Source organism: Carettochelys insculpta, chromosome 9 (genome assembly GCF_033958435.1).
Source record: "Carettochelys insculpta isolate YL-2023 chromosome 9, ASM3395843v1, whole genome shotgun sequence".
Taxonomy (NCBI): domain Eukaryota; kingdom Metazoa; phylum Chordata; order Testudines; family Carettochelyidae; genus Carettochelys; species Carettochelys insculpta.
In genome coordinates, this window is record NC_134145.1 from 65140587 (window position 1) to 65167430 (window position 26844).

Genomic DNA, 26844 nt, shown 5'->3' on the forward strand with positions numbered 1-26844 from the left:
GGGGTCAGCCCCGCACCCGCCCAGTCCCCGCGCTCGCGGAAAGCCTCCGGGCGAGCGAGGCTGCGCGGCCGCCAGCACAGCCCAGGGCGGGGCCCAGCGAGCGCCGCAGCGGCCGGGGCGGGGCGAGGTGCAGAGGCGCTGGGCGGGGCTGCGGCGGCGCCGGGCACAGCGGAGCGGGGCGGGGCGGGGCAGGGGGCGGGGCTGCGGCGGCGCCGGGCGGAGCGGAGCGGGGCTGCGGCGGCGCCGGGCGGAGCGGAGCGGGGCGGGGCTGCGGCCGTGCAGGGCACAGCGGGGGCGGGGCTGCGGCCGGCCCGCGGCGCGGCGCGGCGGCGGCGGCGGCGATGGCGGGGGCCCCGCTGCTGGAGGCGCTGGGCCGCCTGTGGCAGGTGCAGGCCCAGCTGGGTAGCGGCGCCTCCGCTTCCGTCTTCCGCGTCCGCTGCTGCGGCGACCCGCGCGCCCCGCCCGGCGCCGTCAAGGAGTTCGTGCCCCCAGCGCGGCCCTGGCCCGCCGCCCGCTGCGCCCCCGACTACGGCTTCGGCAAGGAGCGCGCCGCGCTGGAGCAGCTGCGGGGCCACCGCAACATCGGTACCGCCCCCCCCCGCGTCCCTCCGCCGCCCCCGGTACCGGGCTCCGCCCCCCCCGGTAGTGGCCTTCCCTGCGTCCCGCCGCCGCCCCCGGTACCGGGCTCTGCCCCCCCCCCCCCCCCCGGTAGTGGCCTTCCCCGCGTCCCGCCGCCGCCCCCGGTACCGGGCTCCGCCCCCCCCCCCCCCCCCCCGGTAGTGGCCTTCCCCGCGTCCGGCCCCCGGTACCGCCCTCCGCGTCTCCCCTTTCTCCTGGGAAACTGGTTCCGCCCAGGCTCGGTACCGGCCTCCTCGCCACTTCCCAGCGAACCACCCTGGGAACGGGCCCCTCCCCCTGCCACGGCCGCCCCGGTAACTGGCCCTGCAGCATCTGCATTGCCGGGACAGGCAACGCCTCCCCACGACGTTCCTCCGCCCCCCGCACCCAGTAGCGCGCCCATCCCTCTGGGGGACCTCCTGCACCTGCCAGCCCACTGCCTGGGCAGGAAGCGCGCCCGGCCCCAGCCCCAGCCCCAGCGGGGCCTCCTGCCCACCCAGGTCTGACACCCCGTCCACCTCTGACATCAGCAGCTGGGACCCCCGCCTCTCCCCACCAGGGCCCCTGCACCCTCCCTGCCCCTGTAGCCAAGACTGGCCAGGACCCCTGCACTTCCTTGGCAGCAGGACCTTCCTCATCCCTGACGCCAGTGACCAGGAGTCCTGCTAAATGCCAGGGGCTAGGACCCTCCCGCACCCTACCCACCTGCTCCCACTGCAGCACCAGCACCTGGATCCCTGCTGTCTCATGGGCCAGAGCCCCCAGCCCAAAATGCAAATGTCGCGTGAGGGGTTAGCAGGCTGGCTCTGCGCACCGCCAAACCAGCCCCTTCACTCTCTTCCTACCCTCACTGCTGTGGAGGGGTCATGAGAGGGGAGAGGCAGGTCACAGACCAGGGCGCTCTTGTGGGATGTCCAGCCCCACCCCAGTGGAGCTGCCCTGTGGTCAGGTGGGAGGGAGCAGTGCTGCAGAGCAGGTTTGAGTTAAAATGGTGGTATCCCAGTCTGCATGACAGCTCCCCCTAGATCCACCCCCAGGCCACATGCAGGGTGCAGGGGAGCCTGGGCCTTGTGAGTAGAATGAGAGGTGTTGGTCTGTGGCTTTCTGAGCCCGTCCCTCCTGCACATCTAGTCATGTGCTTGGAGCCCATGGAGCGTGCCGCAGTGTGGGAATGGCAGAGGTCAGGGACTGGGGCAGCATGTGCGAAAGAGGTTTCCCCCACCCTGCTACGTCACGCCTGGCCCCTGGCAGTCCCTGCAGCAGTAGCACACGTGGGCAGTACAGCTAGGAGAGTGCGGAATGCCTTACCTAGGTGCTGCCTTGGGAGGTGTCTGCTCCTGCTGTCTTTCCCCTGCTGCTTGGATTCCTCCTCCTCCTGGCCATGCTGTCCAGGCACCCAATGCCCTCCTCCTCAGGCAGGCTTAGGGACTGCCCCCGCCCCTTCTCTCCCAGCTGTTTGTCTCCCCCATGGTCTGTTGCTCCCTCAGACTTGCAGGCTCCTCTCCAGTGCGGAGTCAGGCCAGCTAGTTATCTCTGCTCTGTGTTTATGCCTTCAGTCTGTCACTGAGTCTCTTGCATTAGCTATTAGCTCACTGCAGCTCCTACAGGCTTAGATCCCATCAGGTCCGGCTGGGGCTGCCCAGATGGTGAGACCTGGTGAGAGTCCTTTCCCAGACAGTGTACCCTGGGACTAGTTTTTTTTTGGGGGGGTGACAAAATGTAGAGTTGACCCTTTTCTAAGGATGGGACCCGAGACTCTGGCTCGAGCAGTGGTTCTTAACCTTTTGTACTGGGGACCTTTCTCACAGCAAGCCATTTTATGTGTTTGACACCTTTATAATTGCTGGAGGCAAAGCAGGGTTGCGGTGGAGGCTGACAGCTGGTGAGGCCCCATGTAGTAACCTTGTGAGCCCTGAGAGGTTCTGAGCCCCGGTCCTAGACTGCCTTGCCCAAGGTCAGGTGAGCTGGCCAAGCTGGGCATGAATCCCTGAGGCCACTATCCAAGATCTTAACCCTCAGGTGACTCTCCCCTCCGCAGTGCCCTGTTCCAGACAGTGTCAGGGAGCCCTGTCACGGCCAGCACTTTTGTAGGTGTGTTGGGGTTTGGAACTTACAATGGGATGCATGTGCTCTGACACATGGTCTCTGCTCTCAGCCCGTGTGGTCCCTCACTGATCTACAGGGACGAGGAGCAGGTAGGGTGCTAACCTCAGAGTCACTTTGATTTCACCAGGCTCTGCCTGGTCTGTTTGCAGTGACGCTGTATGGCGTGTTCACCAATCCCTTCTCTGTGAACGGCCCTTCTCGCTGCCTCCTGCTGGAGCTGCTGGACATCAGTGTGTCGGAGCTGCTGCTCTACTCCAGCCAGCAGGGCTGCTCCATGTGGATGATCCAGCACTGTGCCCGTGACATGCTGGAGGCCTTGTCTTTCCTTCACCACAAGGGCTACGTGCATGCCGATCTCAAGCCGCGCAACATCCTGTGGAGTGCAGAGGAGGAGTGCTTTAAACTCATTGACTTTGGGCTCAGCTTCAAAGAGGGGAACCAGGTTTGTAGGAGCCTTTCCTTAATTCTGATTCTGTCTCCACGCTGAGCTCCTGTCAGCTTGGCTGGAAACGTTGAAGGGTGGGTGACTCCTTAGGGTTATCAGTCTCTGGGAGTCATGCCTGAGCCAATGGCACAGGGGCCAGGTGCTTCAGAGGAAGGTGTAGTCGGGAAGTGGTCTGCTCCCAGGGCCAGTGTTTCACAATTTTATTTGGCCACAGAACCCTTTTAAACTCAAAAGAATTTTGCAGAATTCGATTCCCAGGCTTTGGCCCCCACTCAGCCCCCAAACCTGCCCTCTATCCCCAGGATTAACCTGCCTCAGCCCCAAACCAGCCCCCAGGACTAACCATCCCTGGCGCTGTCTGGGCAGCCTATGCCTGGTGGCCACATGTGCCCCTTGGAAAGAACGCTGCTGTGGGCGGTGTTACACTGGTGGGCCTTAGCCACGCCATGTCCACTGGAGAGGTGGGGCCGTTTGGGTAGTGGGGTGAGTGCGGGGCACCCTGCAGCTCCCTGCCCTGCTGCTGCTGCTGAAATAATGGAGCTAAATTCAGTTGGTTTAATGGCCAGATCCCTCCCACCGCCCTGCGGGCCGTTAAACCAATTGAATATAGTTCTTCTCTTTCAGCGACGGCAGGGCAGGGAGCCGCAGAGCAGTCAGCTATTGTGATGGAATTTTCTCATGTAACCCTTGTTCTCACTTCCGGTTGCACGGAACCCTATTTGGGAAGCACTGTCTTAGGGTCGCTGCTTTCCTAATCCCAGATAGCTAGCGGCTGGCCTGTGCCTTGGGCTTGTTTCTTGTCTAACAGGATGCAGGTGTTCCTGTTATCTGTGCAAATGTCTAATCCTTGTTTTCACTTGGATTTTAGTCTGATACCTTGTGGCTGTGTGTTCCTCTGCGTGATTACACATGGGGTATAAATGACCTTCCCAAAATGTTGAATAGTAACAGACATAGCTGTGTTAGTCTGTGTGTTATCAAAACAATCATGTAGCACTGCTTTTTTCTTTCTAAATGTGTTGCCTTTCAATTACACTAACAGTCCCTTGTTCTTGTATTGTGCAAGAGAGTAAATGGGGGCTGGCAAGTCCATTGGGTCTCCTCTTGCCTGCCTTATTTGATATACGATCCTCTGTCATGGGGTTCGGGGTCCCCAAGCACTGCCCCCCATCTGCAAGCAGGAGTGACACTCTCTCAGCAGGTAGAACAGGAAGTTTTAGTCAACAGACACAGTGCAGTGCAGCGGTGTCAGTACAGCAGGCAGAGACAGCCATTCCAACCCATCCTGGGGAGAGGAGGCCCAAGGGGTACCCCCATCTGTGGTCTACCCTCCCCTCAGCACAGGCTAGCTGCCTTCCAACTCTCAGCCCAGCTTCCAACTGCTGCCTCTGATTCAAACCCAGCTGGGCTTCTCCCTGCTCTTTGCTCAGGGAAAGAGGTGTTACCTGCCAGCTTAGGTTACAGACAGCAGGGGGTCATCCTTAGGCTGTTGTGAGCTGCTCCAGTCTGTCACACACATCCCCCTTTGTCTCTTGCATTTGCTCTCTACCCCTATGAAAATTCCAGTCATTGAGTTTTCCTCAGCTTTGAATCCCTTTTTTGGCTCTGTTCCATCCAAGGTAGGGTGATGCTATTACTGAATCTTCCTGTCCTTCACGCAGCTCTCTGCAAGGATGCTCTGGTTTGTTTTTCCTGTAACTAGCCCACCCACCCCTGCCCGCAGGGTATGGACAGGTCACTTCATTTATCCTGGTGCGCACTACCTTGTATCAGTCAGCACTGACTTGTCTGGCAGCCCCCATTCACTCAGCTCCTCTAGTCCCTTTTTGGCACTTCACCCTTCATTTGCTTCAGTTACTTTGAACAGTGTTGGCATCTTTCTGGGCAGCCTCTTTTCTGGGTGTGAACCAGTACTAGTGCTTCTAAGGAACCATAGGCGCCCTCACTGTTAACATACGACACTGATGAATAGTTACAGAGGTAGCACAGAAACCTGGTGGAATGGGGACAATCAGTGGGACACAATCATACTGGCATATAAAATATATGTGAAAGACAGAATGGGTCGTGTGGGTGGTGGAGTGGTACTATATGTAAAAGATAATATAGACTCAAACGAAGTAAAAATCCTAAATGAATCAAATTGTTCCATAGAATCGTTATGGATAGCAATTCCTTCCTCTGATAGGACTATGGTACTAGGAATATATTATCGACCACCTAACCAGGGCAGTGATAGTGATGCTGAGATGTTAAGGGAGATTAGAGAGGCTATCAAAAAAAAAAATTCAGTAATAATAGGGGATTTCAATTATCCCCATGTTGACTGGGTACATGTCACCTCAGGACAGGATTCAGAGATAAAATTTCTTGATGCCTTAAATGACTGCTTCTTGGAGCAGCTGGTACAGGAACCCACAAGGGGAGAGTCAATTCTCGATCTAGTACTGACTGGAACGCAGGATCTGGTCCACGAAGTAACTATTACAGGACTGCTTGGAAATAGTGACCATAACATAATAACGTTTAATATTCCTGTGTTGGGAAGAACACCGCAGCAGTCCAACACTCTGGCATTTAATTTCTAAAAGGGGAATTATACAAAAATGAGGAGGTTACTTAAAAAGAAATTAAAAGGTAGAGTAACTAAAGTAAAATCCCTGCAGGCTGCGTGGAAACTTTTCAAGGACGCCATATTAGAGGCCCAACTTAAATGTATACCCCAAATTAAAAAACACAGTAAGAGACCTAAAAAAGAGCCACCGTGGCTTAATAACCATGTAAAAGAGGCAGTGAGAGATAAAAAGGCATCCTTTAAAAAGTGGAAGTCAAATCCTAGTGAGGAAAATAGAAAGGAACATAAACACTGCCAAATTAAGTGTAAAAATGTAATAAGAAAAGCCAAAAAAGATTTTGAGGAACAGTTAGCCATAAATTCAAAAAACAATAGTAAAATGTTTAAGTACATTAGAAGCAGGAAGCCCGCTAAAAAAGCAGTGGGACCCCTGAACGACAGAGATATAAAAGGAGCAATCAAGGAAGATAATGCCATTGCATAGAAACTAAATGATTTCATTGCTTCGGTCTTCATGGCTGAGGATATTACAGAGGTTCCCAAATCTGAGCCGTCCTTTGTAGGTGACAAATCTGAGGAACTGTCCCAGATTGAAGTGTCAGTAGAAGAGGTTTTGGAACTAATTGATCAGCTAAACAGTAACAAGTCTCCACGACCAGATGGCATTCACCCAAGGGTTCTGAAAGAACTCAGATGTGAAATTGCAGAGCTATTAATGGTGGTTTGTAACCTATCCTTTAAATCAGCTTTGGTACCCAGTGACTGGAAGACAGCTAATATAACGCCAATATTTAAAAAGGGCTCTAGAGGAGACCCTGGCAATTACAGACCGGTAAGTCTAACGTCAGTACCGGGCAAATTAGTAGAAACAATAATAAAGAATAAAATTGTCAGACACGTAGAAGAACATGATTTGTTGGGCAAAAGTCAGCATGATTTCTGTAGAGGGAAGTCGTGTCTTACTAATCTATTACAGTTCTTTGAAGGGGTTAACAAACATGCAGACGGGGGATCCAGTGGACATAATATACTTAGATTTCCAGAAAGCCTTTGACAAGGTCCCTTACCAAAGGCTCTTTTATGTAAATTAGGTGGTCATGGGATAGGAGGAAAGATCCTTTCATAGACTGGAAACTGGTTAAAAGACAGGAGACAAAGGGTTGGAATAAATGGTACATTTTCACAGTGGGGGGGGGGGTAACTAGTGGTGTTCCCCAAGGGTCAGTCCTGGGACCAATCCTGTTCAACTTGTTCATCAATGATCTAGGTAAAGGGGTAATCAGTGAGGTGGAAAAGTTTGCAGATGATACCAAGCTGTTCAGGATAGTCAAAACCAAAGTAGATTGTGAAGAACTTCAAAAAGATCTCAGCAAACTGAGTGATTGGGCAGAAAAATAGCAAATGAAATTTAATGTGGGTAAGTATAAGGTGATGCACATTGGGGAAGAATAACCCCAACCATACATACAATGTGATGGGGGCAAATTTAGCTACAACAGATCAGGAAAGGGATCTTGGAATTATAGTGGATAGTTCTCTGAAAACATCCACGCAGTGTGCAGCGGCAGTCAGTAAAGCAAATAGGATGTTAGGAATTATTAAAAAAGGGATAGAAAATAAGATGAAGAATATCTTACTTCCCCTATATAAAATTATGGTACGCCCCCATCTTGAGTACTGTGTGCAGATGTGGTCTCCTCACCTCAAAAAAGATATACTGGCGTTAGAAAAAGTTCAGAAAAGGGCAAGTAAAATGATTAAGGGTTTGGAAAGGGTCCCATATGAGGAGAGGCTAGAGAGACTGGGACTTTTCAGTGTAGAAAAGAGGAGATTGAGGGGCGATATGATAGAGCTATATAAAATCATGAATGGTGTGGAGAAAGTGAATACAGAACAGTTATTTATTTGTTCCCATAATATAAGAACTAGAGGACACCAAATGAAATTAATGGGTAGTAGGTTCAAAACTAATAAAAGAAAATTTTTCTTCACACAGCGCACAGTCAACCTGTGGAACTCCTTACCAGAGGACACTGTGAAGGCTAGGACTCTAACAGAGTTTAAAAAAGAGCTCGATAAATGTTTGGAGGTTAGGTCCATAAATGGCTATTAGCCAAGGGTAAAGTACGGTGCCCCTAGCCTTTAGTCAAAGGCTGGAGACAGATGGCAGGAGACAAATCGCTTGATCATTGTCTTCGGTTCACCTCCTCTGGGGCACCTGACACTGGCCACTGTCGGCAGACAGGATACTGGGCTGGATGGACCTTTGGTCTGACCCAGTATGGCCGTTCTTATGTTAGTCTGTACTCCAACAAAACAGCAGAAATGTAGCATTTTAAAGACTAACGAAATGATTTATTCTGTGGTGAGTTGTCGTGGGACAGACCCACTTCATCGTTAAAGTGCTACATTTCTGCTGTTTTGTTTTATATCATGCTGATGTGCTGCTCATCCAGGACTCCTTCATTTGTTTAATCGCTTCCTGCGATGGGATCTGTCAGGCAATCCGGACTTCAAAGCCATTCTATCAGCAGGTTCTCCTTCATCCACCCTGTGGCTGACACACACTAACAATTGAAGTAGAAGTGATGGGCATGATTTGTTTTTTGATCCAGAAGGGGTCCTGGTTTGTCCTTGTTGTATCCTGTTCATTTAGATGTTATGAGATTGTTATTTCTTCTGTTTTGCTTGGTACTGAAAGCAGGCTCCCTGGTCTGTGATTCCTAAGGTCATTTGTTTGATTTGCTGACTTTGAACTCTCTGGTGCAGTAGCTGATTTTTAATTAGCCTATTTTAGTTAGCAACACGGCCACTCCGTTCTGAAGTACTTTGGGATCCTTGGCTGTCTTCCATGCTGTGCTAGTGACTTGCTACTCTGCCTAGCAGAATGTGTTGAGTCTTTCCTGTCCTGGATAGTTTGCTCCTCTAATTCTCTCTTAATCATCCTAATTGGCATCTTGCATCTGGGCCTTCTGTTGGTTCATTTGGGCTGAATTTCCTGTTTTTGGTCTTGGGAGCCATTCATGAGCCTGAATAGCCTGGAGCATTACCATGGAAACAGACTGAAGGTGTCTTGTTCTCTTCTCACCATTGTTTAGGTTTATAGGTGCCTTCTGTGACCACTAGGAATGCTTGTCTGCAACTTTTAATTTCCTTATTTCTGATTGTTTGGCCTCAACACAGTCAGTCTGTGGAACTTCTTGCCAGAGCATGTTGTGAAAACCAAGACTTCAACAGGGTTCATAAAAACTAGATAAATTGATGGAGGTTGGATCCATCCATACTTATTAGCTGGGATGGGTAGAAATGGAGTCCCTAGCCTCTGTCTGTTGGAGCCTAAACATGGGTAATGGGAGGGATCCCATGAGTATCTGTTCTGACAGCGACCAGTGCCAGATGTCCTAAATGGACTAAACAGAAGACAGGCTACTGAGCTAGATGGACGTTTGGTCTGACCCAGTATGGCCATTCTCATGTTCTCTGACAAGGTTCCCCTCTTAAATAAAAATGCCTCCTGGTCTGTCATTAAAGCAGGACCCTCTTCTTCCATGATCCTCTGGGGAAGGTAGCTGCACAGATGAAAATGAGAGCCAGCATAATCCAGACAACCTGCATCAATATTAGCCTTCAAAAACAAGAATTCTTGTGGCAGGCACTTGTTAGACTAACTATTTTGGATTAGCCTTGAGAACATCTGCAGTAGCACTTGTATGTACGATAGCTGAATATTGTGCACTGGTATGGAACTGGTATGAATACAGTGATGCGATGCATCACAAAAACCTTAAGTCAACTCCGCCACTAAGGCCACCTGTCCTGTCTAATGCTGCTCCCCCACCGATACACTGAGCTGCTGCAAAGTTCCATGAAGCTCAGCGACTCCAGGAGAACATATATGGAGAAATACCTATCTCATAGAACTGGAACGGACCTTGATAGGTCATCAAGTCCAGTCTCCTGCGCTCGCAGCTGGAGCAAGCACCATCCCTGACAGATTTTTTTTTTAATCTTTTTGCCCCCCAATCCCTATATGAGCTGCCTCAGGCACTGAGCTCACACCCTGGGTTAGGCAGGCCAGTTCTCAAACCACTGAGCTATCCCTATTATCTTCTTATTCACCAAGACCTTGGCAATCCTCCCCCGCCCCCCAGTGTCTTAAGTCCTGCAGGTCTTCTGGGAACGATCATTTAACCTCATGCAATCAGGATCTGATTGGGGGAGGATTACAAAGCAGACTGGGCTGAAGTAGACTTAAAAAATATGCACCTTGTGCCAGGTCCCTCCACGAAGGTCCCTTGGTTTGACTTTCCACAGGCATCTTGGTCAACTCGGAACCAAATTCGAACTAAGTGGGATAGATGTCGATGTCCAAAGCACAAATGGAAAATCAAGGACTTTCCGGTGTGCAAATGTTGTTCCCCAGGACAGACCATTGAACATATCACTACCTAGTGCCCCTTTCGTAAATATGATGGTGGCATGACTGCAATACATTCTGCTGTTCCTGATGTAGCCACGTGCCTTGATCAGGTTCAGGTGAAACTGTAGCTGCTGCTCTGCACCAACCATATGAAAGAAGACAACGAAGACTTAAAGGGGGAGATGTGCTGGGCTTTTGGAGGGCTCCCTGGTAAAATGAGGTCCTGATCATTTGTGATGACAGTGATCTTGGCTCTTCCCGGAAGTCGAGATGGCTAAATTCCAGCTCTGGGATTTACATTTGGCCTTACCTCTTCTCAGGTTCAGCTAGCACATACTGCCTTTCTGCTATAAGCTGCTGTTCCCTTGAGTTGTCAGACCTCGAGCGTGTTCTTCAAAGGCGCCTGCACTCAGCGATGGGTGAAGCAATCCCTTTATTCTGCTCATACGTCAGTTTGGCTATGACTACGCTGCAGTTCCCTTTTGGAGGAGGAATGCAAATGAGGGAGATCAAAAATGCAAATGATGCACCGATTTACATATCTCACACTTCATTTGCATTATTTCATGTGATCACGTTTCTGGAAGAGGATTTTCTGAAAAGAAAAACACGTGTGTAGATGGGGTTTCTTCAGAAAAAATCCCTATTTGTGAAAGAACCCTTCTTCCTATTTTGTATTTGTAAATCAGTGCTTCATTTGCATTTTCGATCTCCCTTATTTGCATTTCTTCTCCTAAAGAGGATGAAGTATACAAGATGCTTAGGGATCTTTTGGTTGAAAGGCACTTTGAGACTATATCTGAATGAGATGTGCAGTCAATTAGTGGCATTGAAATTAATTCTCTTAATGGGTTCCTGGTTAGGTTGGCTAGCTCCACACTTTGCCTGGAGAAGTTACTGTCAAACTCTTTTCTGCTGCTACGCCCTGACTTGACTCTGAACAACTGCATTTTACTTTCTCTTTGCTATGAAAGAGTAGAGGTGTCAATGCTGAATCAGAATTAATTGCTGCAGCTGTTTCTGATTTCAGAGAGAGGAGAGTGTCTTTAAATTCTCATCCTGCATATTACAGATGTCTGTCTAGTATTATAAACCTAAATCCTCGTGTTTGAACAGAAGCCACTGTCCATCCTCTCTGTTCTGTGATATAAGCTAGATCAGAAAATATCTACCCTTATATATTAATTATCGGAGGAGCATTTTGGGGACTTGGCACCTTACTCTGAAGCATCTAGAATTCTCTCTGTTCTTCTTCGAGTGATTGCTCATGTCCATTCCAAGTTGGGGTGTGCGTGGGCGCATGCCCAGTGGCCAGAAGCTTTTTGCCATAGGGTCAGTGCAGCTCCCCTGGAGTGGTGCCGATATGATGACTAATATATGCACTTCCCGACACCCCCACCCCACCCCCTCCACTGCCGGCTGTTGGAAGTCTTTCTTTCTCTGCTCAATTCTTTAGCTAGTAGCCTATTGTAGTGTAAATAGTTTTAATACTTCAGAGTTAGCCTTAGTGCGTTAACTTATAGCTGAGCCTGAACTTTCCGTCCCTCTCTGCACCTCAGCGCTGGGGAATGCCTGGCTCCCCAGGCTTTAAGACGTGTTCAAAATGTGGCACATGTATGCCCAAAAGTGACCCCTGTTCAGCTTGTTTGATTTGCTTGGGGGAAGGACGCTTGCGTGAGCACTGTCCAGTTTGTAAGGCCTTTAAGCCCAGAACTTTGAAGGATAGGGCCCAACGCCTTAAAGTCCTCTTAATGGATTTCCTCCTGGATAGTGGCGTGCATCCAGCAGTGTTATTAGCTCGCAGGGGTTCCTACCCCTCCGGTTAGGGCACACTCCACAAGAGTGCAGACATCATCTGTGGTATATTTGGTGCAGGTGCCTATCCAGGACATCTGTAGGGTGGCCACCTGGTCCTCAATTCATGCATTTACAGCACATTATGCTTTGACACAGCACACACAGGAAGACGCTGCGGTGGGCAGGGCTGTCCTGCAGTCCGTTCAGGGCTCCTACCCCAGCTCCTAGGCGCTGGCTTGTATTCACCCAACTTGGAATTCACATGAGCAATCACTTGAAGAAAAGAAGACAGTTACTGGTTCCGTAACTGGTGTTCTTTGAGATGTGTTGCTCATGTCCATTCCAAAACCCTCCCACCTTCCCCGCTGTCGGAGTAGCTGGCAAGAAAGTACTGAGCGGGGTGGGGGCAGGCGGTGCATATATGGGTCACCATATCGGCACCGCACCGACCCTGTGGCCACTGGCTAGGGCAAAAAGCTTCCGGCTACTGGGTATATGCGTGCGCAGACCCCAACTTGGAATGGACGTGAGCAACACATCTCAAACACCGGTTACACAGCAGATAACTGTCTTTCCAGATGGGTGGTTGGACTCCCAGGCTGACTCTGCTTGCACTGATTTTAGTCTCTGCCTGGCACCTTCATCTCCAGTAAAAATCACTGATGTCTAAATGAGCCACTAGTTTTCTTCCTGGGAGACAGTCCTCTTTGAAAGTGTCTCCACAAACTGGTAACTAAGCTACCAGAATAGTGATGCTCTCTCTCGGCTGGCTGTTTAACAGCTCCTGGAGGGTTAGCAATGCTTCTCTTCAGCTGCCTGCCCATAAAGGAAGCTGGATGCTGGTCTATGGTGGGGAAAAAGGGGTGGGGTTGGAAAAGCTGGCAAATTCCTGGTTCTAGTAGCATTTGTTCCTTCTTCCTTAGGATGTGAAATACATTCAGACAGATGGTTATCGGGCTCCGGAGGCAGAGCTGCAGAACAGCCTGGCTCAGGCGGGGCTCCAGAGTGAAACAGAATGTACCTCTGCTATAGATCTGTGGAGTCTAGGAATTGTTTTACTGGAAATGTTCTCAGGAATGAAACTGAAACACACAGTCCAAACTCAGGAATGGAAGGTGAGGAAAACCTGCTCTTTGGATCTCCAAATCCACTGGCATTATTTTGTGCTGGAGAAACTTGTGCTCTCTTGTTTTCTCCTGCTTGTGTGATGCTGTTCCTAGTGCCCCAAAAATGTACTGAAATTGTCCCTTTAGTTCCTTATTCAGTCTTCTGCAGAGCTACTGTTCTAGAGCATTCAAATTGCACTTGTCCTGCAGGGTGGTGGTCTCTCTCTGGGACCTGGTTCACGCTGCAGGATGGGTGAAATGCTCAGGCTTCAGGACTGTGGTGGGAGACTAGGGCCTTGTCTACTCTGCAGAGTTTTGTGACAGAATAGCAGAGGTGCACACGCTGCAGTGCCACTTCTGGCAGGAAATAAAACCACCGTGATGAGAGGCAGAGAGCGTTTTGCAGCCAACCCGGATCGGCAGAGAATGAATGGCAGTGTCTACAGTGATAGTGTCACCACAACTGGCTGCTCCCAGGATGCCCTATGCGATCCTAGGCTGCCCTGCAGGCCTGTGCCCCTTCTCTGTAACAGCTTGGAGAGGCTCTGATGGCTGTGTGCGCTGCTCTGCCTTTGCAGCGAAGAGCAAATTGTGCAGTTGGAATGCTGCTATCTCCTGCACTAGGCAGGCAGGCCAGGGCAGGGTGGGTGAGCGTGAGAATGAGAGGGAGAGAGACTGAAGTACTGTGCAGAGCCAGGGTCTGATGTTGGGAATGCCCCCTCCCCTGCCTCAGGACTGGTTGTTTCTACAGCTCTCTGAGTTTGGACGCAGCATACTGACAGTCTCCTTCATTACATGCCCCTTGAGGTGCATTCTGCCCCTCCCCACCACTTCAGGTGCAAAGCATCTGGCAATCTGGTAGGATGCCCAGGGAACAATTGGATTGAGAAACCTGCATTGTATGAGGCTATGCTTGTCCTGTCAGGCCTTGCAAGCCCTTCCCAAAGCACCCTGTGGCCAGTTACAGAGGGAAGGCCATCCACAGTGCATCGCTATGTGTGGATGCAAAAGCGGCTAGTGTTCTTTGCCGAGCATAGAGTAGTCATACAACAGCAGTTTAATTGAAATGGCATAGCTGGCTTAGGGTGCTGTGGCTTGCCCCCTCCCTATGCCTCAGGACTCCCAAATTGTCCAGAGCACTGGGACCTTGGGGGTCCTTACGTTAGTCCACCACTGGCCAGGGCTAGCACCTAGGAGCTCCCAGGGAGGCTCTTCCACCAACATGAGGAGACCAGACTCATCTCTATCTCTGGAACCTCTGCTTGCTGCTGGAATCTCTGTGACTGCCGTCTGAGCCCAGCTCTGCAGGCAGCACGGAAGTGATGCTGGTAATCCTGCAGATGCCCTACAGTGACTTTGTGACCACACTCAGTCCCTTTTAGGGTCAGGACCCCTATGGTGACAGCACTGAAATATCAAACATAAACACCTGAAATCATGAAATTGACCAGTTTTAGAACTCTGGCCATGAAATTGACCAAAGTGGGCTGTGAAATCTGGAAGGGCCCTAAGAGTAGGAAATGCCTCCTTGGTTTCCGTGTTTGGTGAATGTTCACCCTGGGATTTTAGTTTTCTAACCCTGGCTGCTTTTGCTTTCCAGGCAAACAGTTCTGCCATCATTGATCACATTTTTGCCAGCGAAGGTGTGGTAAACTCTGCCATCCCAGCCTATCACCTCAGAGACCTTATCAAGAGGTATATTGCAAATAGCACAAGTGTGCTGATCCATGTGTAATGTTCTACATGTAAAGCTTTGTTGTGTATTCACATACCAAGAAGTGCTGCAGTCCTCACCTAAGCAGCCCTGCGGTTGTACTAGCAGTCTCTCTCCAAGAGCACCTGGCTCCTGGTATTGTAGCTGCTGTGTGAGTGGGGCTGTACAGAGTGGGTGCTGAGAACACTGCACACTGCCTGGACTAGCACCCTCACTGAAGCCTCCTGGCAAATGTGGTGGGAGGAGTTTGTATAAAACTATCAACAGTGATGAGGCTTTGACGGCCGCTCTCAGCCAGTAGAAGAAGGATGTTTGAGGAAATGTGAGGTTCCCCTGCGATATCAGTAAGGTGCTAACAGGGGCATTTGTAGCTCTGACTTTCTTAGCTTGTAGAGAAGAGGGCTCCAGCACGGCGGCAGCCAAGATTTGTCCCAGGTAGCAGCAGTAAGTTTATCAGCAAAGAAACTGACTTCCCATGTCCTGAGCTCCAGTCAAGTCACTTCCTGGCTGCTCGTGGGGGAAGCTCTGAGCCCTGGCTGAGTCAGAGCTTCCAGGGAAGAGGGCATAAGAGTGGAGGCTTGGAGAAGGGATAGCAGTTTGTCACTAAGCATCCGGTGTGGAGAGCCCCCGTGGTCATGGCTTTTCCCAGAAGGTTCTAGGTCACTGGCACGATAGCCAGGCCTCCCCTAAATGGGAATATGCAGAGGCTCTTCACAGAACGCCCCTCTGGCTGTGAGCGGATGGACTGGAGCACCCATCATGCAGCATCTCCTGGCCAGTTTTCTCAGATGGTTGTAACTGGTGGTGTAGACCCGGGGGCAGCAACCTTTCTGAGGTGGAGTGCTGAAATTTGACCTTTTTACATCTCTGTATGGTATGAGTGTCGGTGATGCTTTTTAAAGTTGTTAATAGTCCTACTTACGACAGCTTCATTAATAGACAAATAGACGCAGAGCTTTACTGTCTAGGTGGTGGCTGGTAGCATTAGCTGGTCAGTGTTAATCCACAGGCGGCATGACGAGCTCCTGGCTGCATGGGGGAGAGGGATGGGGCTGAGCTCCCGCTGTGCAGACTGATGAAAATCAGCTCATGTGGCACTCTTGACACCCGTGCCGGGGTTGTGACCCATCGTATACGTGAAACTGCTTATGAATGTAGCCAGTGCTAAAAATCTGTCACTTTCCAAATGCTGTTTTGGTGGATGAGTCTTGAAATATTAGTCACCAGACACTCTTATACAAAACCCTTTAAGGTGGCTGTAAAGCCCAAGTTACCAGATGCTATGGATAAAAGCAGGTGCTCACAAATCCCATGTGTAGTGCTGCAAGGGGCAGACATGCTGTGGGGTTCATTTGTCAGGTTCCGGCCTCACTTGGAATGCAGATCTCTTTGCCGTGGGGGTTCTGTGAGCAGACACGTAACAGCTCCCTTTCTCTTCCAGCATGCTTCACAGCGACCAAGTGAAAAGAGCCACTGCTGCAAAGGCCTTATGCAGCCCCTTCTTCAGCATTCCCTTTGGTAAGCTGGCACTGCCATCCACCTCGGGCTTCTAACACCCAGGAGAAGGAGCCCTTGTGCCTGTCCTGTTGGCGCTGTGTAGCCCCTCAGGCTGTCTTCATGGAGGCTCCCAGTATTATTCCAGTAATCATGTTACTCCTGACTTGGTGCTGTGGAACAGGGGGTGGGCCTGTGCTCTTGCATTGTGGCCATGTCGGAAGGATGCTGCCACACCTGCTGAGGCCATCTGGCAGGGTGGCAGCAGAGATGCTCCATGGCATCAGTGTTGCTGAGCTCTGGAGAAATGCCCAGGGGTGAAAGCCAGAGCTATCTTTGTAGGCATCTGGCAGCTACTGCCATGTGAGGCCCCAGTCCTCTGAAGTGCCCAGCAGCTAAGACCTTCCTCGCTACGCGTGCTGGCTAGTGGGGGCAGCACAGGTACATCTGTGCTCATCGCAGGCTGAGCAATGGTAACGTCTCCACAGGAGAGTCAGCGAAGCCCTATGAGCCAGGTCACTTCGCTCAGTTGAGTTGGATTCTGCTCTCGGAGGAGCGTGGAGAACAGCTGTATGCCCTCTGCGAAGCTTTCCAGCACCAGGAGATCTGTGAGAAATCCGCTTACGTGGCTGTCAGCACATGGGAGCTGTGTAACCTCTCCAGGGATCTAGGCCAATATGTGTCTCATAGGCAAACCCAATAAGTGTTAACTGGCTACAGCTCAAGAAAGGAACTTGCATCTCCGCGACCTGGGTGCAGAAAAGCAGCACTTCTGTCTGTTCTGACCTGCCTGCTCCATACTGGGTCCCATTTCAATCAGTGGACAGGTGGCAGCTTTTCACCATCAAAGCTCCTAGTTCCTGATGCCCTGAAATCTTGGGCACCATGTTGCACCAAAGCCTGTTAGCTGGGCTTCCTGGAGACGACAGCAGGGGGGTGCAGGAGGGCTTGGTACTGAAACCTTTCTGAGAGGAAGAGTTGTGGATTTCTCTTGCTTAGCAAAGCACAGAAGCTCAGTGTGGATTTAAGAGTTGCTTTCCATTGCGTTCTTCAAGGGGCTTCATGTGGAGTCTGCCTGGGATGATGCATTGATGCTTTCAACTGGAGAATGTCTGAGGCTTGGTGTTTTATGCCTTTGTCCTATTGATGGAGCAGCAGAACCCTCTTCTCCACAAGGACACTAACTCAGGATAGTAGATCAGTGAGTTGCTCCGTGTCCTAATGCCATGTGGGGCAGAGTTCTAGGCATCTGTGGCTATGCTGCACTGGGTCACTAGCAGAACTCCAGGAGGGCCAGCATCTCAGCAGTCTGCCCTGGCTCTGTTTCACCCAGAGATCCCCTGGGTTCTGCTCAGTGCTTCAGATTGCAGTTCCTGTATTGCTTCTCCATCCTAGCTTAGTTCCTAGTGCTATTGCTCATGCCTCTATGGTGCTGTTCAAAGCCTCTCTCTGGCTGTTTGTGTGTCTGAGGCAGTGCTGCAAGTGGAAGCATTGATTGGGGCTTTCTTGAGGACTTCACCTAGAAGAGCTCTTGAAGTTTTCACGTCTGCGCAGCAGGTCAATGTTCTCTACTTCAGTTCTGCTGGGAAGCTGGCTTACGCTGCGGACGAACGTGTCATCAACACGCCCTCCAAGGTTTTCCATCCATGGGTGGAATGCATTTTGTTATGTGCACCACCAATAGAAACACGCCACCCATTTTGAGTAGCTCTGGGTGCCCTGCTAATCAGCTGGGTGGTACCTGAATTTCTCCTGGGTGGCTGTTCACATGCTCTGCTAACGGGGAACACTCCCTGTCATCTACTTTCTCACTCTGATACCCTCACCCCACAGGCCAGTTGATTGGATTGGAGCTGCCCCTGGATAAGGTACTAGCAGCTGAGAGGGATTGTGGGCTGGCCTCTCCTTATGACAGGGACTGAGGTTGGAAGCAGTGGCTAGCTGCTGAATTAGGGACGAATGAGTCTCTGCTTCAGCAGTGACAATGCGGGAAGTATCTGTCATTTCCCTATATGAGGAGCTCTTAATTGGCAGTTCCTGGTACTGGGCTGTTCCATGCTGGCTGCTTCCTGTCCAGCAGAAGACGACACACCTGTTTTTCCCTCCCTTGCTAGCAAGATGCTGTCCAGGAGCAAGACGCCCTTTGAGCAGCATCACCTCAGTGCTGCTGCAGATATGTGACTGGTCCCATAACAATGAAGGAATGGTCACAGATGCATCCAGGTCAGCAGTGCCTCCTCTCTGTCCATGGCTCAGTCTGTTACAGTGCTTGGAGCTTCTGGCCACATCAGAAGGAGACTTCCAAGTCCCCAGAGAGAATTCCTGGGTGTGGTACCACTACGCCAGGCAGGTCTGCAGGCCCAGGAACAGGAGCATCGTGTTGGCAAGGTTCATAGTACTGTCTCAGCATACTCAGGGCTTGTTTGTACTCAGAAGCAGTGTGAATCTACCCTGCACTGGCCTGCCCTGGAGTAGCTGTGCATGTGGGTCCCGCTGAAGTGCATTAACAGTTCACTAGCGCACTTTGAAGTAGAGCTCAATCACATCACACTGACAAATTGTTCATGCAAATCAGCAGGGTCCACGTGGACACTTGGGCTGTGGCAGGCTGCGGTGGAGAAGATTCACACTCCGGTTTACTGTGAGTTAGATGTTCATAGTCTCTTGTTGACTTAACTGTTAGTCTGTAGGATGCTACAGAGCTGTTGGCTAAATGTTCATGTAGGCATGCCCTCCGACCGGTGCCTTATACTGGACATGGGATGTTCGTTCCTAAATGGATCCACTCCCTTTAGAAGCTTGTTAATTCTTCCTTCCTCCCACTCTTGCTCTGGACAGCTGCACCTCCCAGTGTATGTGTAGCAAGGTGGTGGTGATCTGAAGTCATTCTAGGAGAGATTGCTGTTTACCAGGTTGGTATTCTCATTCACACCCCTCCACCTTTAATTTGGAGGGCCCTACGCATGTCTTACAGAGGCTCCTCTCCAAGACTTTCCTGGACCCCAGCTAACTGGGCAGAGGTAGAGCTGAGTAAAAGCTCCAGGGACTGCCTCCTTGCTCTCCCCACTGCTGTAACCTGCAGATAAGAGCCCTGAGGAAAGGTTCACCATACTGGCCTGGTTTCAATCCACCTCAATCTAGCAAGGAACTTATGCCACCTCGTGCCTTGGGAGGCACGGTCATTATTATTGCTTTAGGGTTTGTCGGGGGGATCTTCATTCTCCTGATGATGAACCCTTTATTAGGGCCTTGCTGTCCTTGCTGGTCACAATGCTACAAAAGCATAGAGGGCAGGATTTCTAAGGCAACTCTTGAGCTTCTTGTTCTCCAAGAGTGGGACTCTCATGGCAAGTGGCTTTAGAGAGGGGAGGCTTACTTTGTAACTCTGTTCCACGGTGTGCTCAAACACCTCAGCGTTCAGGGCCCTACACCGAGGCAAAGTTGTATTTAAAAATTCAGCACTTTGTCTGCTTTTGATAACACGAACTCTGTGATCTTCATGCTGCAGTTGTGGACAGCTGGATTTGGGAGGGAGCTCTTGCTTCACATGCATTCAGGAACAGGGAAAGGGGGCTGAAGGCTGTGGACTGGAACAGGTGAAGGAGCACATGCATGGCACTGGTGGAAGGAGTGTGCTTTAGCAGGGGGCCCAGCGGTGATGGGATGGTCAGAGGAGAATTAGAAGTTGGATAACTGATGGGGCAGAAGGGCTTTATACCATGCTCTATAAGAAACAACCTTGGCCAGCTGCCTTCACCGTGGGGGCCCATGTCAGCACCTGAATCCATGCTAAATGGTAGTAATCCTAAGCTTGCTTCAGACCGGTGCTGCCTTTGAAAGCACTTTCAGCCTCCATCGCTGAGCAAGCTAACCTCCTGGCCTTGGTGTTCTCACAGGCCCTGGAAGGGAGTTTTGTCCTGGTGCAGATTGAGGCCAGCTGCACAGTGTGGCTATGGGGTGTTATGTGACTGTGGGGAGAGGGACTGGAAGGGTACCACCGAAAGTGTAAATACTGATCCAGGCTTTCTCCTCCCCTCCCTTTCCTTCCACGGAAACCTGGGCTGGCAAAGCAGCTCCCCATATTGAAGATCTGGTGATGCTTCCGACTCCTGTGCTAAGGCTGCTGAATGTTTTGAGTGACACCTGTCTTCAGAGTGAAGAAGAGTACGAAGGTCAGTATCGACAGTGCGATGATGGCACTGTGCAAGCCCACAGCCCAGCATGTTGTCAGGGCCAGAAGTGGGTGTGAGTTCAGCAGTACAAGCAAAGGGGGCAAAGAACCTCAGCTGGTTCATGGATGGCTAGAAGGCTGCCTTGAGCACATAACCATGTGCCTGAGTGCGCCGAGCGGGGGCAGGGGGAGAGCCTGTGGAAACATAGTGTGAGGCCATTCATACACGGGCTGAGATTTGAAATTAGTGGGCAACAGCAGAGCCGTAGGACCATTGTCCCTTCCCAGGGAGTAGAACAGTCACTGAGACACCTAAACGGCTAGGGAGATACAGCAGTTCCCACCCCGCTCCACACCAAGGCATCTTTCCCTGCAGTGCTTGACTCCTGGTGGGAGAGGTGAAGTTACTGGGGCTCAAAAAGAGCTGGAGGATCATGAGAGAGATACTCTTCCAGCACCATAGTGGGTTTGCTGCCTACTGCTCACACGAGTGTAGGGTGTCTTGGAAGCATCACGTGCCCATGTGGGTAGCAGGAAGGTGCTGGAGCTGGTGCTGTAGCATTCCTGCTCCCTCGGACATCCCTGGTACCACAGTGCAGAGTTCATGGAGCACATGTTAGCTGAGCAGGTGCCCTGGCTCCACAGGTTCTCCCCCATGACTGAATTTTGGTCCCAAACATCAGTCTTTAAAATCTGCGGTAGCTGATGGAGGCCACACTGGGCACCTGGTTCCTCCTGCAGCAGATCCAATAGCTGTGGGGAGGTGGAGCAGGTAGGAAGCTATGAAAGCTGCGAAGAGCAGCTGGGTGTGCTCTCTGGAACTCCTTCCTCTCGGCCTAGCACATAGGAGGCGTCCGTCCTTCCTTCCAGTGTGTCTCCTTGCAGAGCAATGCCAGCTGCTTTTCAGGCTAATCCTGATATCATCCCTTTTCTGAAAACCTGCACCAGCAGTTCCACCCGTGGCAAACCAGGTGGCCAGCAGAGAATTCTCTCACCAACTTGGAGGGTATTTGGGCAAACCATTTTATTGACTTGAACTCTCCAGGTCTACCTTAGCCACAGCTTTGGCAAGTTACTTCACTATGTGCCGTGCCCTGCCTTTGGCACGCCTCCTCAATCTTAGCCATAGCCAGCTCCATGCAGTTTCCAGCTCACTCAGGCACTGAGAGAGTCTGATGCACACAGATCAAGCAGGAGAATTAAGTGTACGGTCAGAAGTGACTGAGCCAGACTGCGCCTGGGCTGCCTGTGTTCCACCCTGTGCAAAGCTGTCCTTCAGTTGGATTACCCTCATGTGCTCATAACTGGTAGTAACTGTTTGCCTAGCACCAGCCCAATGGCTTTCTCTGCCCTCAGATGTGCTGGAAGACATAAGAGAGGAGTGTCAGAAATATGGCTCGGTGGTTTCCATGCTTGTTCCAAAGGAGAATCCCGGCAAAGGCCAAGTAAGTGTGGAGGGAGAGGGGCCTTGATTTGTGTGCTTCCAGCTGTGCTATCCAATGTTAAGGTGGCATTCTGGCCAAAGTGCTGTGCAGCGAGACATGCCTGGGTCTGACGTGCAGCAGCATGCATTTGGCAAGCTGGCTGTTTCCTATTCTAGGAGATGCCAAACAGGTTGGGTTTGGGGGTGTCCCTGGCAGAAGAGGAGGAAAGTGGGGCAAGAAAAAGGCATATCAGGATGTTCAGCACCAGATAACTATTTCCCAACTTGCAAAATGCCTAGTCCAGAGGAATGGCTGATAGAATCTTAACTCTCCTCCGTGCAGACTTGGGCTGAGACCCTCTCCCTGTGCCTGTAGTCACATGGGTCTGGTGCTGCGGGCAAGGAAAGCAGTTCCACTGGAATAATTTCTCCCTAGGGAGGATAGAAATACAGCTAAACCTACCCCACCAGTGGGTGATGATGGAAATCCTGTGGTCTTTGATGCAGTGGGAGTGATGTCCTTGTCTCTCTCTCCCCAGGTCTTCGTTGAATATGCAAGTGCTGCTGATTCCAAAGCTGCCCAAAAATTGCTTACTGGAAGAATGTTTGATGGCAAATTTGTTGTGGCCACATTTTACCCCCTGAGTGCCTATAAGAGAGGCTATCTGTACCAAACATTGCTCTAGCAGCCGCAGCTTGTGGAGAGTCAGCAGTGCCTCTTCCTCATTGCCGTGATCTGCACCTGACTGTACAAAGAGCTTCCTAGCCCTGCTTTTGAGTCGCTTTGAATGGAGATCTGTGCAGGTTAGAAAGTGCAGCTGGTGCCCTCTAGTGCTGCTTCCTGCTGTACAAAGGTAGCCCAGGTGGCTCTCAAATGATCTGAGTTTGCTTGTTTGGTTATGGAGCCAGGTGGCTTTTGCATGCCCTGGAAGGCCATTAGGTGACTGGTGTAGGTAGTGTTCTGGCCTTCGCTGGAGACTCAGTATCTAAGCAATTGAGGTGATGTCTGGTTTAAACTGTTAAAATGTTGCTTCAGGGTCTTGATACAAGCAGTCATTAAGGGAAAGGATTTCTGTTAAAATATTCATGGTGGTGCAGGAGCCCCCTCAGAGGCCGTGCAGCAGGAGCAGAGAAAACCACACTTTGTTTTTCTGTTATCTGAGGCAAAAAAGCAAGCAGAAGCCCCTGTGTCTCTGAGGTGAGTGGGGCATGTGTTAGGTCTACCCTCCCAAAAAACTGGTAATCATTGGGACCAGGGGGTTCCACAATCACTGACACCTGACCCAGAGTGACCCATAAAATTTCCTCTGCTCTAATGTCTGCTTGTGTCATGTTGGGAAACTGAGTGTTGGTGTCAGTGAAGACAGACTTCTGTCTGAGAGCAAGACACTGCAGCAGCGTGAGTTTACTGGCTTATCCAGGCCGGATGAACATGGAATCCCATTAAGCACCTTTAGGGAAAGGACCAGTTGTAGTCCTGACCCCTGTAATACCATACAACCGTGATGGTACACCTTGCTGCCATACACGGAGTCCTCTGTTGCAGCTGACATTCCTTGGCTTAGTTCCAGTACCGGAAGCAACCCTAGCCAGCTGTCATTAACGGTATCCCAGAGCACACAGCAGTCCTTCCAAAGGCTCAGGAGGAGGCCTGCTCTGAAGACTTTTAAGGGAAATATGTTGCTTGTGTTGTAGCTTGTGGTGCTTTTGCTTTATCAGGCGTTGGTCTGTTAGAATTGTGGTAGTAAGCACTGTCACTTTCGGCTCTCCATGGGGTACACAAAGGGCCTGAGACAATCCAAAATTTTGTATAACAAGGATCCTTGAAATAATCCTACTTGAATGCTATGGACCTCCTCCCAGGTGATGCATCCTAGTGCCAGGAGGTCTGCAGGGTTAGCAGGCCTATGTTGCTGCTTCTCTTGCCAGAACAGCCTGGATCCTGCTCTTGCTCCACTTGCAGTGCTTTAGTACTGGGCGAGAGCTGCTAGAATGCAGTGTGCACAGACCCCTCCTTCGAGTGACAGGCACAGGAGAAGAGTGCAGAAGCGACACGTCCTGAGCTGCACCTGCTGCACTGGTTTAACTGCTGAGGAGAGCCCTCCAATCCCAAGCCCCAGTGACAGCATCTTCTGCAGCAGTTGGACTCTGCGCAGAAAAGTGCAGTGGTCTAACTGCAATATGCTGCTAGTGCCCTGCCCAGGCTGGAGTTCCAGCATTCTGCACCTGCCCTTTCCTGCTGATTATTGCCAGTGAGCACCTGAGGTGTGTAGTGCAAGGGTCCCTCTGCAGCACTTGGCTTCGTTCCTTCTCAGTATTGGTTGGAAGTGGCTGCTGCCAAGCCAGTTTCCTGTTATAAGCCCCATTTTTAACTCTTCGCTAACTCCCCCAGAAGGAGCCTCCTCTCCTGGTTCCCTGCTGCTTCTCATTCAAGGCGGAGGTTTTTCTGGGGAGTTTGGTAAAAATCCGAAAAGGTTTTACAAAGGCGCTTGTGAGTTGCTGCTCAGTCTGTTGCGAGGCGCGGCTCAGGTTATCCCGAGCAGGACTTCACCCGGGGAGTCCGGCTGTGCATGCGTTGCTTGCCTGTGCTTAGCTGGCCTTGCCAGGACGTTTGAGTGTCCAGGAGTTGGTTTGCAGTGTCTGAAGAGCTGGTTTATATTTATGGACGTTTAGGGTCTGGATAGTTTAAACTGTCCTGTTACTGAAGAACCTGCTACCATGTGCTAGGCTGAGTCCCAGGGGAGAACGCCAAGTTCTTGTCTGCACTGGAGACGCTGCCATGTTAATTCATGTGGCTTTGACACGCCCTCTGTCTGAGGGTGGCCATGTGAAATCCTTGTCAACTGACCTGACGTCCTCTCCACTTGGACCTGTTCTACCTGGTGTAAATGTGACCCTCCCCGAAGCTGCGTAGCCCTGGCCTGGGGGAGCTCTCACCCGCTCCAGCATTGCTGGGATGTGGAGTTTCCCTTGGGTGGCAGGTCACCAGCTTCTCCGCAGCCTGCCTGGCTGAGAGGCAATTTGCGCCCCAGTCAATGAGCCTTTTCCCCTTAGGAGGAGCTCCCACTCAGCCAGGTCCATGTCAAAGAGCTGCCTGGGGACGTCTCTCTGGATCCCCAAGGTCCGTCCATCTTTCCTGCCTCTCGGGAGCTGCTTCTCTAGCCATTGGCTGCTCCCAGGACAGTCTCTTGCGTATCCATGCAAGCTGTGTGGCTTGGAAGGCCCTGACGTGCCACAGCTCCCTCCAGCTCTAGTAGAAAGCCCCACCTGAGTCTTGCCCCTTCATGGGTCTCTCCCTTGCTGGGAAGAAGGTGGCCTCTGTTGCTGAGTATTCCTTGCTTTCCTAATCTCCATTCTGACTGACCCTTGGAACAGGCTGCGCTGGGTCTGTCCCCCATTCCTCATTAAGGGCTAATAACAGACTTGGGGTGTTCAGCTGCTCCCCAAGTTCTATACAGGCCTCTGCTCACTCCCTGCCTCGCCCACCTGAACTCTCTCCCTGCTAGGGCCCATCTGGGGATGGGCAGGAAGAGCAGCTGCTTCCTGAAACTGCCCATTGCCAGGCACCCCAAGGCTGGGGCTTGGGAGCCTTGTGTTCGGAGTGCATGGGGGAAGGAACATTGCTAGCTGGAGCCCAGCCTTTGCTTCTTTGCAAGGGAGAGTGGTGTTAGCTGCCTGCTTTGCTCACAGAGCCCCTTGGAGAGGAGCTGGGGCTTCCTGGGGGATTGTAGGGGGTGTTCTTATTGGTTTGGGCAGAGCTCGCTGCCAGAGATGTTGGCTGGGGTTTTGTTTAATAGCTTTAATAGATTTGAACCAAATAAACCTGCAACATTCACACAACTTGTACTAACGTTTGTTTCTTGGGATGCCGCAGGGCACCCTAGTAAGGATCCTGGGACGCTGTTTCTGGGGGTTAGTCCTGGCCGCTCACCCTGTGAGCGGTTACATTTCCTCTGTGGCTTCAGCCGAATGCTGTACAGAAATTGTTAAAGCAGAACCACCAGTTCTGGAGGGAAACCTGCCCAAACACCCCTTAGGCAGCTCATAGCTGTTCTGTTTGCCTTTTGAGCCTTGCTGTGGAGCAGTCAAGGTTCATGGCCTCTTGGAAAAAAATCTGTTGGTGGGTGCGCCTGTGGCTGTCGTGGCAGTTTGGCAGAGTCAAGGCAGCAGGAGTCTGGCCCCTGGACTGCTGGGTCATATGAGATCCGTGTTCCTGTCTAAGCAAAGGTATTTATAGAATCTTAGAATACTAGAACTGGAAGGGACCTTGAGAGGCCACTGACTCCAGCCCCCTGCCCTCATTGCAGGACAATGTGCTGTCTAGACCATCCCTGAGAGACATTTATCTCACCTGTTCTTAAATATCTCCAGAGATGGAGATTCCACAACCTCCCTTGGCAATTTATTGCAGTGTTTGACCACCCTGACAGTTAGGAACTTTTTCCTAATGTCCAACCTAAACCTCCCTTGCTGCAGTTTAAGCCCGTTGCGTCTTGTTCTGTCCTCCGAGGCCAAGAAGTTTTCTCCTTCCTCCTGAAGGTGAATGCCTGGCTGTGAAAGGCATTAGATCATCTGTTCATTGTCTGAGCCCTGGCAGCTCTCATATGCTCTGGTGTCTAAATACACTGCATGCTCAGGCTGCGTCTGCACTAGAGACCTGATGGCAGTGCAGGTGCAAGGCTGCAGCTGCCTCGCTGCGAGGTCTCCTGTGCAGCTGCTCTCTACGCAGAGAGGGGAGAGCACTCTTGTCAGCATCATTAAACCGGCTCTACAGAGCAGCAGCAGGTGCTGTGTCCCCAGGAGTCTCTCTCTCCCTGGCGCTGTGCTGCTCACACCAGCACGTCAGTTAAAGGGATGTTTCTCAGACCCCGACCAACCCAAGCCTGGTGCGCACACTGCTCCCAAAGCACTTTCTAGCTGAGCCTTTTGTGATCAAAGACCTATCCTAGTACAGGGGGTCTGCATGGACGTGGCT

The 26844-nt window shown here is 51.3% G+C and overlaps 1 protein-coding gene across 1 annotated transcript; it reads left to right on the forward strand.

Moving 5' to 3' along the window:
* Window positions 1–243: 243 nt before the first annotated feature.
* On the forward strand, window positions 244–25703 carry UHMK1 (U2AF homology motif kinase 1). Its single transcript, XM_075002673.1, has 8 exons — window positions 244–585; window positions 2874–3166; window positions 12885–13076; window positions 14668–14762; window positions 16223–16299; window positions 20349–20447; window positions 21803–21891; window positions 22409–25703. The coding sequence occupies exons 1-8, from the start codon at window positions 342–344 to the stop codon at window positions 22553–22555; spliced, it is 1236 nt and encodes a 411-aa protein (XP_074858774.1). The 5' UTR covers window positions 244–341; the 3' UTR covers window positions 22556–25703.
* Window positions 25704–26844: the final 1141 nt, after the last annotated feature.

Coding starts and splice junctions, on each gene's coding strand:
- UHMK1 (XM_075002673.1), top strand. CDS start 342: ATGGCGGGGGCCCCGCTGCTGGAGGCGCTGGGCCGCCTGTGGCAGGTG. Junction 586..2,873: donor GCGGGGCCACCGCAACATCG/GTACCGCCCCCC, acceptor GTCTGTTTGCAG/TGACGCTGTATGGCGTGTTC. Junction 20,448..21,802: donor GAGTGAAGAAGAGTACGAAG/GTCAGTATCGAC, acceptor CTCTGCCCTCAG/ATGTGCTGGAAGACATAAGA.